The following is a 15,757-nucleotide window of genomic DNA, read 5'->3' as shown; positions in this document are numbered from 1 at the left end:
TTACATAAACAACCGGTATTCAATGGCAATATAAGACCAAACATATCACACCAATATTCTTTTCTGTACAACTTCGGAAAATTGCATGATGAACACTGGATAATAATCTTATAGTAATCTTTTTTAGTATTTCTCACTCGTACACTACCAGCGTACCTCTATGATAAAATCGAAGTGTCAAAAAAGCGCAACTTCTAAGCTGTTATACACACCATCATCAGAGAGCGCTGTGGACGCTGAAGCCTCCTCAGCTGTTATATATACAACCCGTCAGCAGGAAGCGCTGTGGTCACTGCAGCCTTTTCAACCTTCTGAACTTCCTGTGGATTTTGACCAATCACCTGAAGGCGTATTTTGAACCAGAGGCGGGTGTAGGAAATGATTTAACGTTTCCCTTGTTAGACTGTAGACATTTGAATCCCATCCCCCAAATGTCCATAATCTCAATTTCGAGTTTATATACGTTATAAAGTTGACTTCTACAATCCAAGATGGATCGTGGGAAGCCGCTTTTTATGAAAACGTATGGCAAGCAACAGCGGAAAATCGCTGCCTGGATCGCTCCTGACAACCGCAAGTTGGCCTTCGACTCCAGCCTCTCCACCGAGGCGGACTCCTCTGTCTGGGAGCCCCCCATAGCCCCGGAGATCAGGTACACAAAGAGGGCTTTTACTGCATACTGGTGGGGATACTCATTCAAATCTAGTCGATAACTTTTAATGGCGTTTTGGTTACACATAAATAGTGAGCAAGACGGAAGTTTTTCTGGCCGATGCTGGCGAATATTGCCATGTATTCGCTATCGTTACAGCTAGCCCATCCAGACATATATTTATGTCTGGATGATGCATAATGGGCTGTCTATACCTGTATATGCAATAAAGTTAAATGCATATTAATGTCCTTACATTTGCAGTAATTTACTTTACGATCTTCAGTTTGTTGTGAGTGGGTGCTGTAAATGATGAGCAATATGCTGTTGTGAATGATGCTGATGATGCCGTCCCTTCATGCAGGATGGAGAGCCCTACTTTCGCCAGCCGTAAGGGAAGGCGACCTGCCAAACGAAAAGTGCTGGTGTGTCAGAAGGAGAAGGAAAACACGCCCCCTGCCGTTGATCCTCCGGTTAAGCAGAGGAAGAAGTACAGAAGGTCTGGTTGGAGGCTCAGAAAAATTACCTAGGGGTTTGGCCAATAACAATGCGGCCGTAATGTCATCAACCCAATGAAAAGGGCTTTTGTCTTTCTTTGCTTCAAATTATTTTCGACCATTCATGTTAGTGGAGACAGGGATCTGTCTGCTGTAGTTGGTGAACATTCACTCGGCCAGCAGTTGTAACTTGTAGTAGCACAAATAGTTACAGATAGTTAAAGATAAAAAAAACAACTTTACATTAAAACAACTACTGCAATCAATAGGTTTTTGAAACAGAAAACAAGGCGTTACTTCACCTCATGCAGATTCTGGTGTCCAGCCCAGAGGGTATTGTGTAGTCTCCCCCCAGGAAGCTCTGCTACAACATCGTAGGACTGCTGGATCAGAAATGAGCATGTTATGGTCTTAGCGTCACTGAGAATAATTGAATGCTCACAAGTAAGAATTAAATTGCGTGGTGAAATTTATAGCCATTATCTAGTAGTCAGTGGATAGTCGTAAATCTGTTGCTGTTATCCCGAATTGATGCACATATGCTCACTGGTATCTGTGTCTGCAGGTGGACGACTGCCAAGCCGCCTTTAGACAGCAGCGAGAGCGACGTGGACTTCACATCTCGCCCGAAACGAAGTAAGGTTGCTGCGCAACGGAAGAAAAAGTTGATAAAGTAAGTGTTAATACTGTTGATCCAACCGGTAGTATTTTAAATGATACCCTTACACATGCCTTCCTTGGTCTCAATGCTGTCTGTCCTTTGTGTGTCTCCACCTCTCTCGCCCGTCAGTGTCCCTGTTCCTTCGGCGGGCCGCTTCGTGACCCTCCGCAGGGCAGCCCCCCCGCGCGCTGTACGCGGTAAGGCCAGCTGCAGCTTCCTGAACTCCTCTGCTGAGCTCTTTATGAGCCGAGAGCACGCCGTGCCCCGTCAGATCCTCCGGGTGTCCGTGCTTCAGAGCTCCGCCACGGACGTGTCCGAGCCAGGCTTGGGGAATCTGAGCCTCGTCACCGACCCACGCCGACCGGAGGTTTCCCCGGCGGACGCCGCCGAGCGCGTTCTCGGACCCTCTCCCAGCAAGCCCCTCTTCTGCTCCACTCCGTCGGTCTCCCAGTGCAAAGGACCGCTCCGAAGTCCCTCTGCCGCCACGGTCCCCGCCGATGCCCCTCCCCACTGTACCTTGAGCCATTTGAGTTTCCTCAGTACGTCCCAAGAGGACCTGCACTCGCCAGGGGACCCGTTCCACACTCCCAATGCCAAGAGCCGAGAAGAGGAGACAGGGTGTCCCTACGTGATGGACGGCATCCCATTCCCAGCCGCCTCCTCCCCGATATCCTCTGACCCCTTACCGAAAAGCCAGGCCCGGGAGGACACCGACAACGGCAGCCGCTTCGTGTCCGTGCTGGTATGGCCGGAATGGATGTTGAAGGTTTTTAAGCAGATCTGTCTGACCAATCGCTGCACTGTGGCGTTGGAGAGGTTGGAAAAGCTGATCCCAGGATCCCTGGATTGGCCAAGTTCAGGCCATTTTCAGAAAACCCCCAGGTCAACGGAGTCTGGCGACGACAGCCACTCGGTGGACCCAGCGCGGTCCAAGGGGAACGGAGCGACCCCCGACCCGACCCAGTCGTTGCTCGCCGGGGACGTTACTGAGCGACAGCCCGACGTGTCCGCCCACGGCGATCGGACGGTGGGCTTTTCACAGTCAGCCTCCAGTGCCACCGACGGTACACAGTTTACAGACGGTTTCCAGTCGGTTGATGGTTCAGAGGACTCCGAGGACCTGTCTTGTGCCTCTATAGAGCCTACCTACAATGTTGAGGACGATGAGGACGATGGTCAGGACAATGACGAGGACAGCGATTGTCGTGTGGCGGGTGCAAGCGGCACACACCCACTGGATGACAGCCCTCCTGTCGAAGAGCGGGGCGCAGACCTCAGGCCCCCGCTGAAGGAGTGGCATGTTCACCTCCAGAGAGTGTCTTCGTCATTGCAGCCCGTGACTACGACGCTCGAGCCCGAAGCATCCAGTCCGAGGAGTCACACTGTCGAACAAAAGGTAAAGCCGGCCGAAAGCTCCCCTGCTCCTCAAACGGATCAGGCAGGACACAAGCGTGACAGGACGAGTACTGCTAGTCGAAGCAGGGCGGTCCCATGCTCGACTCCTCCCCTGGATCGGGGGGCCGGTGTAGCCGGGCCCCCGGAACCTGCAACCACGCAGGAGGCGTGCCTCACAAAGCCCTGCGCCGTGCTGGTCAAGAGGACCCCAGACCACGGCCTGGCCACAGGGAGCGGGCCGGCCCTCGGGAGCGGCCTGGGCCCAGACAGACCTGAGCCCAACGAAGCCAAGCAGCCCGGACGCTCCTCCAGGAGAAGGAGCTCCTCGAAGGGCGTCCCGGAGGTGGCCATCGCTCCAGACACCCAGGCCGTTGAGCCTCTCACAAACCGCACTCAAAGGAAGGTGGTGTCCAAGGCTCGCAAAGAGAAGAGGAGGAGGAGCTTGTCCAAGGACAAGGGGTCCGGGACGGCGAGGAAGGCGTGCGTCAGCGGCCTGAGTGTCAGCCGCTGGAAGGACCAGAGCAACACCAGCAGCACCCTCCTGTTCCAGGGCAAAGCCGGGCCCCACGGGGCCCCGAAGGCCAGGGAGTGCAGCTTCATGGAGCCGGTCTCTACGCAGCATAAACCATCCACGGTCAGAATGTCGTTTGGACCCCAATTTCACCTGTACTGTATTCTAAATGTCTAAACCGGCATACTCCTTGTTTTCCATTTTTCCAATTATTAGCAGCATGTGACGATGTTTTCAACCTGGTTAAACAAGAACAAAGAACAATTAGTATTGACATGAAGAGCAACTCTAAATGTTAGGGCTGAAGGATTCGGGGAAATAATTGTTGAAAAACCAAACTAATTGCGATTTGTTTTGACCAATATTGCGATTTGATTACTATGCGATCTTTCTTTTTTAAAGTTCCTTATGTTCTGTATTATTCACTAAACAAGCAATAAATCACTCTATAGTGTGACCAATACAACATTGGAAGAGGTAAACTGCTCTTTCCTTTATGCCAGGCCAATGTGTTGAGATGAATTGATGCATGAATTGATATTATAACATCTTAATTTATCGATCGAATTGTAAAAGAAAAAGAGACACAAAACGTACTGTTGTCAGTCAGTAACAGCAACTAATGCCAAAACGCAGCCTTTGCCATTTCCAAATTGCGTTCTATTACATTGCGATGTCGGTTTGAATTCGATAAATCGTTCAGCCCTACTAAATATGGACCCAAACGAGCAGGTTTTCACCAATTTGTTGTGTGTGTGTGTGTGTGCGTGTGCTATGCAGGTGTGGGGCCAGGGCCTCCTCCAGGGCAGCAGTGGGCTGCTGGCCACCCCAGTCCGCGCCCACGGCCTCAACCTGTCCTCCATGCTGGCCGACCTCACGCCCCGCACACACACCTGGAGCCGGCTGAAGGCGGCCCTCTCCGTGCACCGCAAGACCAGAGGTACCGGAGGGCCGAGTGTGACCTTTAACCCCCGTGAAAGACCTGGGATGAGTCCTAAAGGTGTTAAAGGGGACATATTGTACCACCAGGTGTGAGTGTGATTAGCCGTTACAAACCGTTTTGAAAATCGGCCTCTTCTGACATCACAAGTGGGCGTGTCCACCTGGATGTGTGATGGATCGATGAGCAACGTTTGCTGCGGTCCGCTGGGTAGGATGGTAGACTGAGCTATCCGTCACACATCTAGGTGGACACGCCCACCTGTGATGTCGGAAGACATCACAAGTCTTGTAATGGCCCATCACCCTCACACCTGGTGGTATAGTGTGTCACCTTTTTAAAGCACCAAGAGTGAGCGAATGGCTCAGCAAATGAATCGACTAAGTAGTTATCTATATGTTCATTGAGGTTGCTGTATCAATAAAGCTTATTGCGAGCAAGACGGTAACTGAATCAAAAGTAGTAACTAAAACGTTCAACTTCAAATCACTTTGTTTTCTGTTTGTCTGGTAGGGTTAGTGCATGAGTCCCAAATGTAATGCAAGCTCTCCACCCAGATAACTTTTGTCTCTACAATGGTGAACCATGTGTCTTATTAGCCCTCTCTCATGTCTCCCTGCCCCCTCTCTGTCCCCAGTGGTGCTCAGTCCCGAAGGCTCCTGCAGTAAGGCCCCCTTCGGGGACATCAGCATGTCCCCCAAGCACGTCCATCGAACCCTGTACCGCGACCACAACACGGCCTCGCTGCTACACAGCCCCTCTCTGGTACACACACACACACACACACACACACACACACACACACACACACACACACACACACACACACACACACACGCACACGCACACGCACACGCACACACACACTTGTTTACAGAATACCATTGGTGCACCTACACCATACACCTATCCTAAAAGCATCAAAGTATTGGTATATTTCACTAACAATTGTCTAGACATCACCCCCTGCTTCTGGCTCACCCCTCTCCCTCTCCCTCCCCTCTTGCTCCCCCTCTCCCCCCTCTGGCTCCCCCCTCTCCCTCCCCCCTCTCCCCCCTCTGGCTCCCCCCTCTCCCCCCCCTCTTGCTCCCCCTCTCCCTCACCTCCCCCCTCTCTGGCTCCCCCCTCTCCCTCCCCCCTCTCCCCCCTCTGGCTCCCCCCTCTCCCTCACCTCTCCCTCCCCCCTCTCCCTCACCTCTCCCCCCTCTCCCTCACCTCTCCCCCCTCTCCCCCCTCTGGCTCCCCCCTCTCCCTCACCTCTCCCCCCTCTCCCTCACCTCTCCCCCTCTCCCCCCTCTGGCTCCCCCCTCTCCCTCACCTCTCCCCCCTCTCTCCCCTCCCCCCCCTCTCCCCCCTCTTGCTCCCCCTCTCCCTCACCTCTCCCCTCTCCCCCCTACGGCTTCCCCTTCTGGCTCCCCCCTCTCCCCCCTCTTGCTCCCCCTCTCCCCTCTCCCTCCCCCCTCCCCCCCAGTCGGCGTCCCAGAGCGAGGAGGACCTGTCGGACGCCGAGAAGGTGTACTCCGAGTGCGGCCAGCAGGGGCCGCTGTCCTGGGAGGAGAGCGTCCTCCCCCACCGCCTGGCCCGATGCATCAAGATCGGGGAGGGCACCTTCGGAGAGGTGTTCTCCACCACCAACGCCTCGGACCAGACGGTGGCCATCAAGGTGTGTGTGTGTGTGTGTGTGTGTGTGTGTGTGTGTGTGTGTGTGTAAATGATTGCTGGACCAGAAAATACATTGTAGGCTATGGAAGATACACAATAAATTGGGTTTTATGTCTGAAGGCAAGATGGGAGTTTCTTTGTAAGATTATAAATCTAGCTATTTTTTCCCCATTTGAAGGCGCGTCGTTAAAGGTGACATCATACCACCAGGTGTGAGTGTGATTAGCCGATACAAGCCGTTTTGAAAATCAGCCTCTGACATCATAGATGGGCGTGTCGACCTAGATGTACGACCGATAGATGAGCAATGTTTGATACAGTCCACTGGGTAGGCTGGTAGACTGATCTATCCAGCACACATCTAGGTGGACACGCCCACCTGTGATGTCAGAAGGGGCAGATTTTGAACGCGGCTTGTAATGGCTAATCACACTCACACCTGGTGGTATAATATGTCACCTTTTAATATCGGCATTTAAATAGATTTAGACGTGTGTGCTCTTGTTGTTGCTGCACTACCGATATTCATGCTCTGGCCTCTGAAAAGTCTCTAGCCTCTGTTGTCATTGACCCACGGCCGTGGTTCTTCTCCTTCTTCTTCTAGATCATTCCAGTGGAGGGCAGCGAAACTGTGAACGGAGAGCAGCAGAAGACCTTTGGAGAAATCCTCCATGAGATCATCATATCCAAGTGAGGACCAGGGGACCATAGCGCACAAGCTAATGCTAGCTTAGCATGACCATAACGCACACGCTAATGCTAGACTAACATGTCCATAGCGCACACTCCAATGCTAGCTTAGCACGACCATAATGCAAACGCTAATGCTAGCTTAGCATGACCATAACACACATGCTAATGCTAGCTTAGCATGACCATAATGCACTCGCTAATGCTAGCTAAACATGACCATAACGCACACGCTAATGCTAGACTAACATTTCCATAACGCACAAGCTAATGCTAGCCTAACATGTCCATAACGCACACGCTAACCTAGCTTAACATGACCCTAAAGCACACGCTAAACGCTAATGCTAACTTAACATGTCCATAACGCACACGCTAATGCTAGCTTAACATGGCATGGCCAGTGGATCATCACACACACGCTAATGCTAGCCTTACATGACCATCCATATGCTAATGCTAGCTTAACATGAGCTAGCACGGGGGTTAAGCGGATGAACCGTGTGATTGTGGTCCGTCAGGGAGCTCAGCGACCTGAGGAACAAGACGCACAACCAGACCAACGGCTTCATCGGACTCCAGGAGTGAGTTTTCCTTCAGGTCTCCCAGTCGTCGCTCCACCCTCACATCCTCCCACATCCTGTCCGTGGTCGGACAGATCCGAACCAACCAGGCACCGAAACATGACGAATAGCAATTGAATCAATCAGTCAGTCAATCAATCAAACAATCAAACTTTATTTGTGTATATAATTTTTTATGTATGCAAATGTATAACAAAGTGCTTAATACAACCCCCCCATCCCACGGCACACCCAACATTTTCACACATGTAAAAACAATCCCTCCCACCCATCTATACCCAGAGTGATAAATTTTTCTGAAAATAAATAAATAATTAACCAAATAGATAAATAAGTTGTAATTAAAAGCCTGATCAAAAAGGTAGGTTTTGAGTTTGACCTTCCTGCTGTCTGGTGCTCTCTCCCAGCCTGCACTGTGTCCAGGGCTGCTACCCCCCAGCGATGCTGCAGGCCTGGGACGCCTTCAACCAGCGCCAAGGCTCCGAGAACGACAGACCAGGTCAGAGGGCTTTCTCCTGCCACGTTACAGCAGAGAGATATCCCAGACGTTGGTTTTTCCTCGACCTATCTGCTTGTTATGTCCTTCCACTGACCCTGAGCAAGGCACTGGCCCACCCGGCGGTGCGGTGACATGCACGTCTGACGTAAAGCCGCTTCTCTCATCTGCGTTTGCGTCCCTTCAGATTTCTTCGACCCGCAGCAGTTATTCCTCATCCTGGAGTTTGAGTTTGGGGGCAGTGACCTGGAGAACTGCAACGGAACGGTAAGCACAAAATAACACACAGACGGACACACAGACACACACACAGACACACACATACAGACACACACAGACACACACTGACTGACTGACTGACTTACCAGAGGATGTCATGTCGAACACAGCCAGGCATGACTCCACGCTGGTGGGTTTATTGATGTGCTAACCTCTGGCGTTGCCTGTGCGTCCCAGCTGTCCTCTCTGGCCTGCTCCAAGGGTATCCTACACCAGGTGGCCGCTGCGCTGGCTGTGGCCGAACAGGAGCTGTGCTTTGAACACAGGTAGATCACTCTCTCTCCCACTCACTGGTGTCTGTTTTTCTTAATAATAATATAATACATTTTATTTTAAAAGCGCCTTTCAAGGTACCCAAGGACACTGTACAAAATAAAGTGTCAAAAAAATGCATGTCAAATAAAAGTGCATACATAGTCAATAGCAGTCACTCACATGATCAGATAACACTGTAAATTTGGACATACTACATGCTGGCAGGGAGAAAAAGAGAATAAGTGTACAGGACGGACATGGAAAAACAGGGGGAAATAAAAAGAGGTAGTGCAAATGGAATCAGGAGGTGGAAAGGAAAGCTGAACTAAAAAGATGGGTTTTTAACTGAGTTTTAAAAGTGGCCATTGTTGTGCTTTGGCGCATCACAAGTGGCAGGACATTCTTGGTGTGCACCCATAGATGGTATAGAAAATGGATGAAGCATCCGGGCAGACTTCAGTTATTCCAACTGCATCCAATTCTCTTGGTTTATGAGCGTCACCATCTTAGTTTGACTCGTCATAGTTTGACTCCGCCTCATTTCCTTTAACCAAAAAAGGGCATTGATTGAGGTACGCCAATCTAGGTGACGTACAGAGAGTGAGAGTCAGCGGCTAGCTGTCACTCAAGAGGCCGCGCCCCTAATTATTCATACATTTTAACCTCCAATAAAATAAGAACTGGCCTCCTAAAAAAAAATTCACCCCCCTCAGCGTTGTCATGGAGATATGAACTAAACATACTGACTAGAATGTTTTTTTGGACCAGGCTGTAAATAGGTTTAATAAGACTGTGAAAACGGCCTGTTTAACATGTGAGTCAACGAAGACGTGCTCCCTTTTGGTACCACCTCGTAGTGGCCACCCGGTGCTACTGCAATGTTTGTCACTTCCGCATTGGATGCTGGTATATCTCGCTGTGGTTGGGGCTTGTGTGCACCGAACGGGGCTTCTGTATGCGATGGGAAGGTTCTGTCTGAGTCCAGTGTCAGTTTGACTGATGTTCAGCAGCCTCTAAAAATAGGTTCTGCTCTCCTCAGGGACCTCCACTGGGGCAATGTTCTGGTGAAAACCACCAAGGCCAAGAAAGTGACCTTCCTCCTCGACGGAAAAAAACACTCTTTGGACACCAAAGGGTTGCTCGTCCACATCATTGATTTCTCGCTGTCCAGGCTGGAAATCGGTCAGTCCGTTTTATTCTTCTTTCATTCCCTCCCATTCTTGGTTATCTGTTTTTAAAGGGCACTCAAAATTTCATTATGTGGTAGCCAGTAGGGGTGGCAGGTTCTACTATGTGGGTTGGCTGGATTATTTTAATTTTCAGACTAGCAGCACTTTCTCTCAGTGTTACACGCTGGTGAAATAATGTCCCTTTCCAAAGATCTTCTGCTCAAACGATCGTGTAAAGGCTGTGATTAACTATACCTGCATAATCTTGCAAAGTACAAAGTGTCGTAACATCAGGAATTTCTCTCCATTGTTAAAGGTGATACTTTGTACCACCAGGTGAGTGCGATTAGCCGTTACAAGCCATGTTGAAAAGCGGACTCTTCAGATGAGACCGATTTTTCACAGATTTTCATCACACTCATACCTGGTGGTATAATATGTCACCTTTAAAGCATGAACAGAAAATGGATGGTTGGTCGATGGGAAACCTCAGCAGTTATAGCCCAGCCCCACCACTAGTGGGCGCTGTGCACGCTTCCATCAACCAATAGGCGGGTCCAGGCACTTATTGTCGGCGGTGGCTCTTCCTCCAGACGGCCTGACGGTGTCATGTGACATCTCCAACGACGAGGAGCTGTTCATGGGCCAGGGAGACTATCAGTTCGACATCTACAGGCTGATGCGGCGGGCCAACGGGTCAGTGTCCACACACATCCCCTCAACGCCCGTCCCTGGACGGACGGCCCTCTAGTGGTCACCGCCGTCGTTTTACCTAGCTCTCTCTCTCTCTTTTCTTCTCCAATGTGTGCAGTAACAGCTGGGGTGACTACCGGCCCCACTCCAACGTCTTGTGGCTCCATTACCTGAGCGGCAAGCTGTGCTCCATGAAGTACCGTGGTAGTGGGGGCCGCGGAGGCAAGCAGACGCAAAAGGAGCTCAAACATTTCCACAACAACGTGCTCAAGTACAGTTCGGCCACCGAAGCCCTCCGGAACTGCCCACTGTTCCGTGAGTGAGTGAGTGTGTGTGTGTGTGTGTGTGTGTGTGTCTGTGCGCAGCTGCCCCCTACAAGACAGTAGGGTTGTTACATTGCAGAGGGGGGGGGGAAAGGCTTTCGTACAGTTAATAATAGTGATATTTGCGGGCCTTTTTTTTTTTATTTTATTTTTCAATAAATGTTCAGTTTTTTAAATTGAGGCATTGTAACATTTGTCATCATTGTGTCATTTTTATGATGTAAATTGAGGGAGGCTTAGCCTGGAAATCCAGACCCACATCTAGAAAGCTGTAGGGTCTGGCAACGAGTAATGAAAATGGCCCAACTCGAGGGGCGGCACCAAGAATGCATTTGAAAATATCACTAGATAACACACATTGGATAACACTACCACCAATCAGAAGAATACAAGGCGACATATCCAGACCAGTGGAGCTAAACAATAGATAAGACTCTTGCCGTATCTGGTCGATAAAACAGCAACGCTTTTGGCCCGCCTATATTGATACATCGATGTGATTGGTTAATGTTCTGGGGCAGGGGAGGCCCAGAATATACACAAGTATATTGCTCGTTCCCTGAGTGACACACTGAGCAAATTCAAATTGTGCTCTCGCGAGAACTCTGGATTTCCAGGGTGGTATCGGCTCCAAATATCGGCTCAAGAAAATCGGTATCAGCGTATCGGTTATCGGCTAAGGCTGATGAAAAACAATCGGTATCGGTATCGGCCCTAAGAAATCCATGCCGGTTGATCCCTAGTTAATAAATAAATATGAGATGTAAACACGGTATATGTCTCTATAATTAAGATGGATGACAGCGTGTTACATCATCACCCGTAGATAATGAGGCCTCTCAAACAGGCTACTTATTAATCACAGACACCAACAGATGGACAAGCTCATGTGTACTTTATCACTAGTTCGTACAAAAGATTCTTTCAATACTGAAGTATAACTGGGGAGAATATGAAATGATCATTGCAACGTGGCCCTAACTGTTGTACGGAATATAAAGAAATGTTTTGGGACAGAGGAATTTGGTTGAATGCAAAGAAAGAACTCAAAGACTGTTTCTGGACTTGTTTATGTAGACAATTCCTGGAAGATACTTTTATTTAGTCATTTAAAAAATAAAAAGTAAGTCCTGCAAATACATTGTCAAGACGAAACAATACTTCAACGGACATACATAATATAATAAAACAAAGGCATATAAAAACAAAATATTTATTCATTTCTTAAGATATAATACATTTTTGCATTTGAAACCAGCTTCAACTTGGTGTGTGTGTGAGAGCATTTACCGTCTTCCCCATACATGAAGTTACCGTAATGTGAGCAAGCTGTCGCTTGTTTTGAGTCATGATAAGGATTAAGGATCAATAATTGTTAACAATGTGTGGTATGTTTCTGTATATATAGATATATATATCCCTTTTTGTTCGTTTTAGTTTATTCTTTTTTTTTTTTTACAAAGGAAGACTTAAAATGAATTCAAACGATAAGGCATCCCAAAATGGATGGAGGCCGGAGGCCCGGTTGTGTTTGTCAGAAGAGGTCAGGCATGTTCTGGAGAAGCACTTTTTGGTTGAGCTCTGAGGCGATGTAGACGGATGGAGCCTGCTGGTGAGGATGCGGGTGGGGGCCTTGTGCTCGTGTCTGCGTGAGGGTGGGTTTAAGGGTGGAGAGGCCTCTACTACTACACAGCAAAGAGCAGGGGTTAGCGGCTGTCTTCTGAACTCTTCATTCACCTTCCTAATATGGGCGTGACTCATCACCGCGGCCTGTCACCGGGGTAACGGAACTTATCTCAACCTGCAGGCGTGTGGACTCAGTGTATTGACCGGTAAGCGCCATAACAACAAAAACCTATATCCACCTTCTTTTTCTTGTCCGGCTTCAACAATTACAACTAATCCTTGAAGTCTTTACATCTGCACACTGCTGTAGCAGCTTGGTATTGGAACAAACGCTTTCATTTCTTTTCTTACTTCGTTTTAAACTGAGGAGAATAAAAATATGGATCGGTTTAAAAATGGCCGCCGGTTGACAAAGGCGTGTGAATGGAAGCCAAAGGTGTTGTGTTGTACCTTTTGAAACCACTCGAAGGCGCCAGTGACTGGATTCCCTTCTGCAATCACTCACACGCTTCTCCGCATCTGGCAGCATCAAAAGATTTATTGTCATTGTTTTCAATAAAAAATAAATAAAGTGATTGTGGGAGTAATAATTACAATTTCACATTCTCAGTTGTTCCTTGTTTTCCCCGCCAAAAAATCGAAGCAGAGCTTTTTGAAATGATTACAATCAACATGCTCATGTGTGTAGGTAGGTCTGTCCTCCGCCTGTCCTCCGTCGTACTTTGTTGGCTCCTTATTTGTGCTCTGAATGGCGGGGGAGAACCCTGAGTCAACTCCATACGTTGAGAACCTCCTCGGTGACGACGCAGGAGGCTGTTGGAAGAGCGCCATCCCATCATGTGCTGTCTTCATAGTGTAAGGCCCTTGTGTGTTGAGAAGCGATGAACTGAGGCGATGACCGTTTATGTGCGGGTTGGGGGTTGGGGGCGTCCCTCAGAAGGAGAAGTATTTGGTGTACCACTCCTGCTTCACCCCCTCCGTCCCCCTGCCGCCTCTGCTCTCCAGGTAGGACCCCCTTTAAAGACAAGACACAGCGGGGCACGGTCAGAACCAGGGGTGTAGTGGACGACGCCGTCCGCCCACTATTTTCATCATTTTTTTTATAACTGGTGGTAGCATGGCCATGCTAGGGGCTTTGGTTATTTTGGATTTGCTCCATAGATGTGTTACTGTTGAGTGACATGAGTGTTTGTCCAGACCCTTAGGTAGGCCTGCTGTTGATATATGTGAGGCAATGAGAAAGAAGCATTATTATTAACAAACATGTTGATTTTTACAAATTGAAATTAGCTGCTAGTTTTCCATGTTCGTCAAACAACAAAACCTCAAGCTTCCTCTGATCGTGTGGCGCGGGATTCGTTTTTTTTTGGTGTCATACCCAGTTCCCCCCCCCGCTAAAGAGAACCCCGCTTCACCACTGGTCAGAACCACGGAGGCCCGTCAGAGAGGGAGGGGCGGAGCGCCGACACACGACGGACGCACCCACTGGGCGCGGCTTACCTGGCGTGCTGGCCTTGCGGCGGGCGCGTCTCCCGGGGCGATGGCTTGACATAGCGGATGCCCATCTGGGGGGAGGGGCAGACGGGCAGCGGGGCGGTGGGCGCCGGCGTGGGGGGGGTGCAGGAGCTGCGGGCGCGGGCCGCCGGGCGGGGCAGGGAGGGCGGGGCGTGGGGGCCCAGGGAGAGCGGCGTGTGCCTGTGGGGCAGCGAGGAGGTGGAGTAGTGGGCGTGGGAGGCCGAGGAGTGGGGGAGGGTGGAGGAGGCGCGCTGCGTCAGCGGCGGGGAGGCCGAGTGCGGCGGGAAGAGAACCCGGTCGAAGGAGGAGGCGGCCGCGGCGGCAGGGCCCAGGCGCGGCGGCGGCGGCTCCTCCGGCTGCTTCCTCTGTCAGACGAGGGACACACGACCACAAGCGTTAGCGGCGGCGCCACGCCCGGCTATCTGCTCGCTGTCTGGTGTTTGCGTGTGGGGCGTCGTGATGCGAACGAACATCGGACGTACAATTGATCTCACCCCCATGGCGGGCGTGCTGCTGCCGGGGCGGGGCTTGTCCCGGAGCCAGGCGCACTCTCTGCTGTTGTCCCCGGGCCCCGGGGGGTGGACCTGCAGCAGGTGGCGCTCGTCCTGGAAGGGGGGGGGAGGAGGAGGAGGAGGGGGAGGAGGAGGATGAAGAGGTGAGGGGGTGAAGAAGGGTTCAGGAGGAGGGGAAAGAGATGGTTCGGGATGGGGAGGTGGAGAGACAGGACGAAGGAGAGGGCAGCGGTGGGGGGGGAGGTGAAAGGGTGAGGAAGAGAGGGATGGGGAGGAGGAGAGGGAGGAGGAGGAGGAGGATGAAGAGGTGAGGGGGTGGGGGAGGAGGGAGCACACGAAGGAGAAACCCGCAAGCATATCATTTTGATTCGATTTTTGATTCGCCTCACTGCATGTACTGTATGGTACTTGTTGTGACAGCCTACGTCTTCTGCTCTATCCATGCAGGAATGAGACGATAGAGCAGGGCCGGGCATCCTGGCACACAATCTGCCCACAGTAATCTCGTTTGAATGTGCTATTGTATTAGGCCCTTAATTAACGTGGGCGTCTTCACTGCAAACTGGCTTCCGACCACACAAAGCTTGTGGGACAAACTATGTCGCATATGTGACTTAGCTGTCGTTCAACACCTGTGCCTTAGGGATAACACAATGCAATATCAGATAATATTATATGATGATACATCATCGTCAGCATCATCAACACGGCCTGATGTACCCTGTGATGTGTATCCCATGTTTGAAGGTGTGTGTCTGTGAGTCAGTGCGTGTGTATGTGTGTGTGAGTCAGTGTCTTTGTGTGTGCATGTCTGAATCGGTGTGTGTGTGTGTGTGTGTGTGTGTGTGTTGGGCCTCACCACTAACTGCTTGATGAGCTCGTCTCTCTCGGTCAGTCTGTCCTGAAGCCGTCCTAACTGCAGGTCATCGAAGCGGCCCTCTCTCTTCCTGCACCTGTCCTCGCGCTCCCGGAGCCTAGTATACACACACATGCACACACACACACACACACACACGCCTCATTATCATCATCATCATCGGCCCGTGTGTGTTATCAACCTGTTTCACCCTCGACGCACCGGGTCTGTTCTGAAATAACGTGGGTAAATATTTTCAGTCTGACTGACTGTGTGTGTGTGTGCTTGAGAGTGTGCATGTCTGTGTGTGTGTGTGTGTGAACGTGCATGTGCACATGTATATCCGTGTGTGTGTGTGCTTGAGAGTGTGCATGTCTGTGTGTGTGTGTGTGAACGTGCATGTGTGCATGTATATCCGTGTGTGTGTGTGCATGTCCGTCT

At 50.5% G+C, this 15,757-nt stretch overlaps 2 protein-coding genes across 3 annotated transcripts in view; one reads left to right on the top strand and one right to left on the bottom strand.

The window, feature by feature from the left end:
• Positions 1-389: 389 nt before the first annotated feature.
• Positions 390-10,917, top strand: haspin (histone H3 associated protein kinase). 2 transcript variants are annotated; one of them, XM_079759032.1, is made up of 15 exons: positions 390-652; positions 1,017-1,151; positions 1,715-1,822; positions 1,940-3,839; positions 4,497-4,656; positions 5,294-5,421; positions 6,128-6,319; positions 6,923-7,008; positions 7,530-7,592; positions 8,000-8,091; positions 8,276-8,355; positions 8,545-8,633; positions 9,662-9,804; positions 10,385-10,487; positions 10,609-10,917. In XM_079759032.1, exons 1-15 carry the CDS (start codon positions 492-494, stop codon positions 10,805-10,807), a joined length of 3,639 nt encoding a protein of 1,212 aa, XP_079615158.1. In that variant the 5' UTR covers positions 390-491; the 3' UTR covers positions 10,808-10,917. The 2 variants fall into 2 exon arrangements, with proteins under 2 accessions (XP_079615158.1, XP_079615157.1); XM_079759031.1 differs by having other exon boundaries at positions 10,603-10,917.
• Positions 10,918-13,043: 2,126 nt separating this feature from the next.
• fam184b (family with sequence similarity 184 member B) overlaps positions 13,044-15,757 on the bottom strand; it is a gene marked incomplete at its 5' end in the record, with an annotated part of 22,975 nt that continues 20,261 nt past the window's right edge. Inside the window, 4 exons of the mRNA XM_079729927.1 lie at positions 13,044-13,448; positions 13,934-14,313; positions 14,431-14,553; positions 15,320-15,449. Coding sequence (XP_079586053.1) covers positions 13,367-13,448; positions 13,934-14,313; positions 14,431-14,553; positions 15,320-15,449 — 715 coding nt within the window. The 3' untranslated portion in view covers positions 13,044-13,366. The remainder of the gene's footprint in view (positions 13,449-13,933; positions 14,314-14,430; positions 14,554-15,319; positions 15,450-15,757) is intronic.

This window comes from Pollachius pollachius (genome assembly GCF_949987615.1).
Source record: "Pollachius pollachius genome assembly, chromosome: 2".
Classification (NCBI taxonomy): domain Eukaryota; kingdom Metazoa; phylum Chordata; class Actinopteri; order Gadiformes; family Gadidae; genus Pollachius; species Pollachius pollachius.
This window is presented reverse-complemented; position numbering and strand designations above follow the sequence as displayed.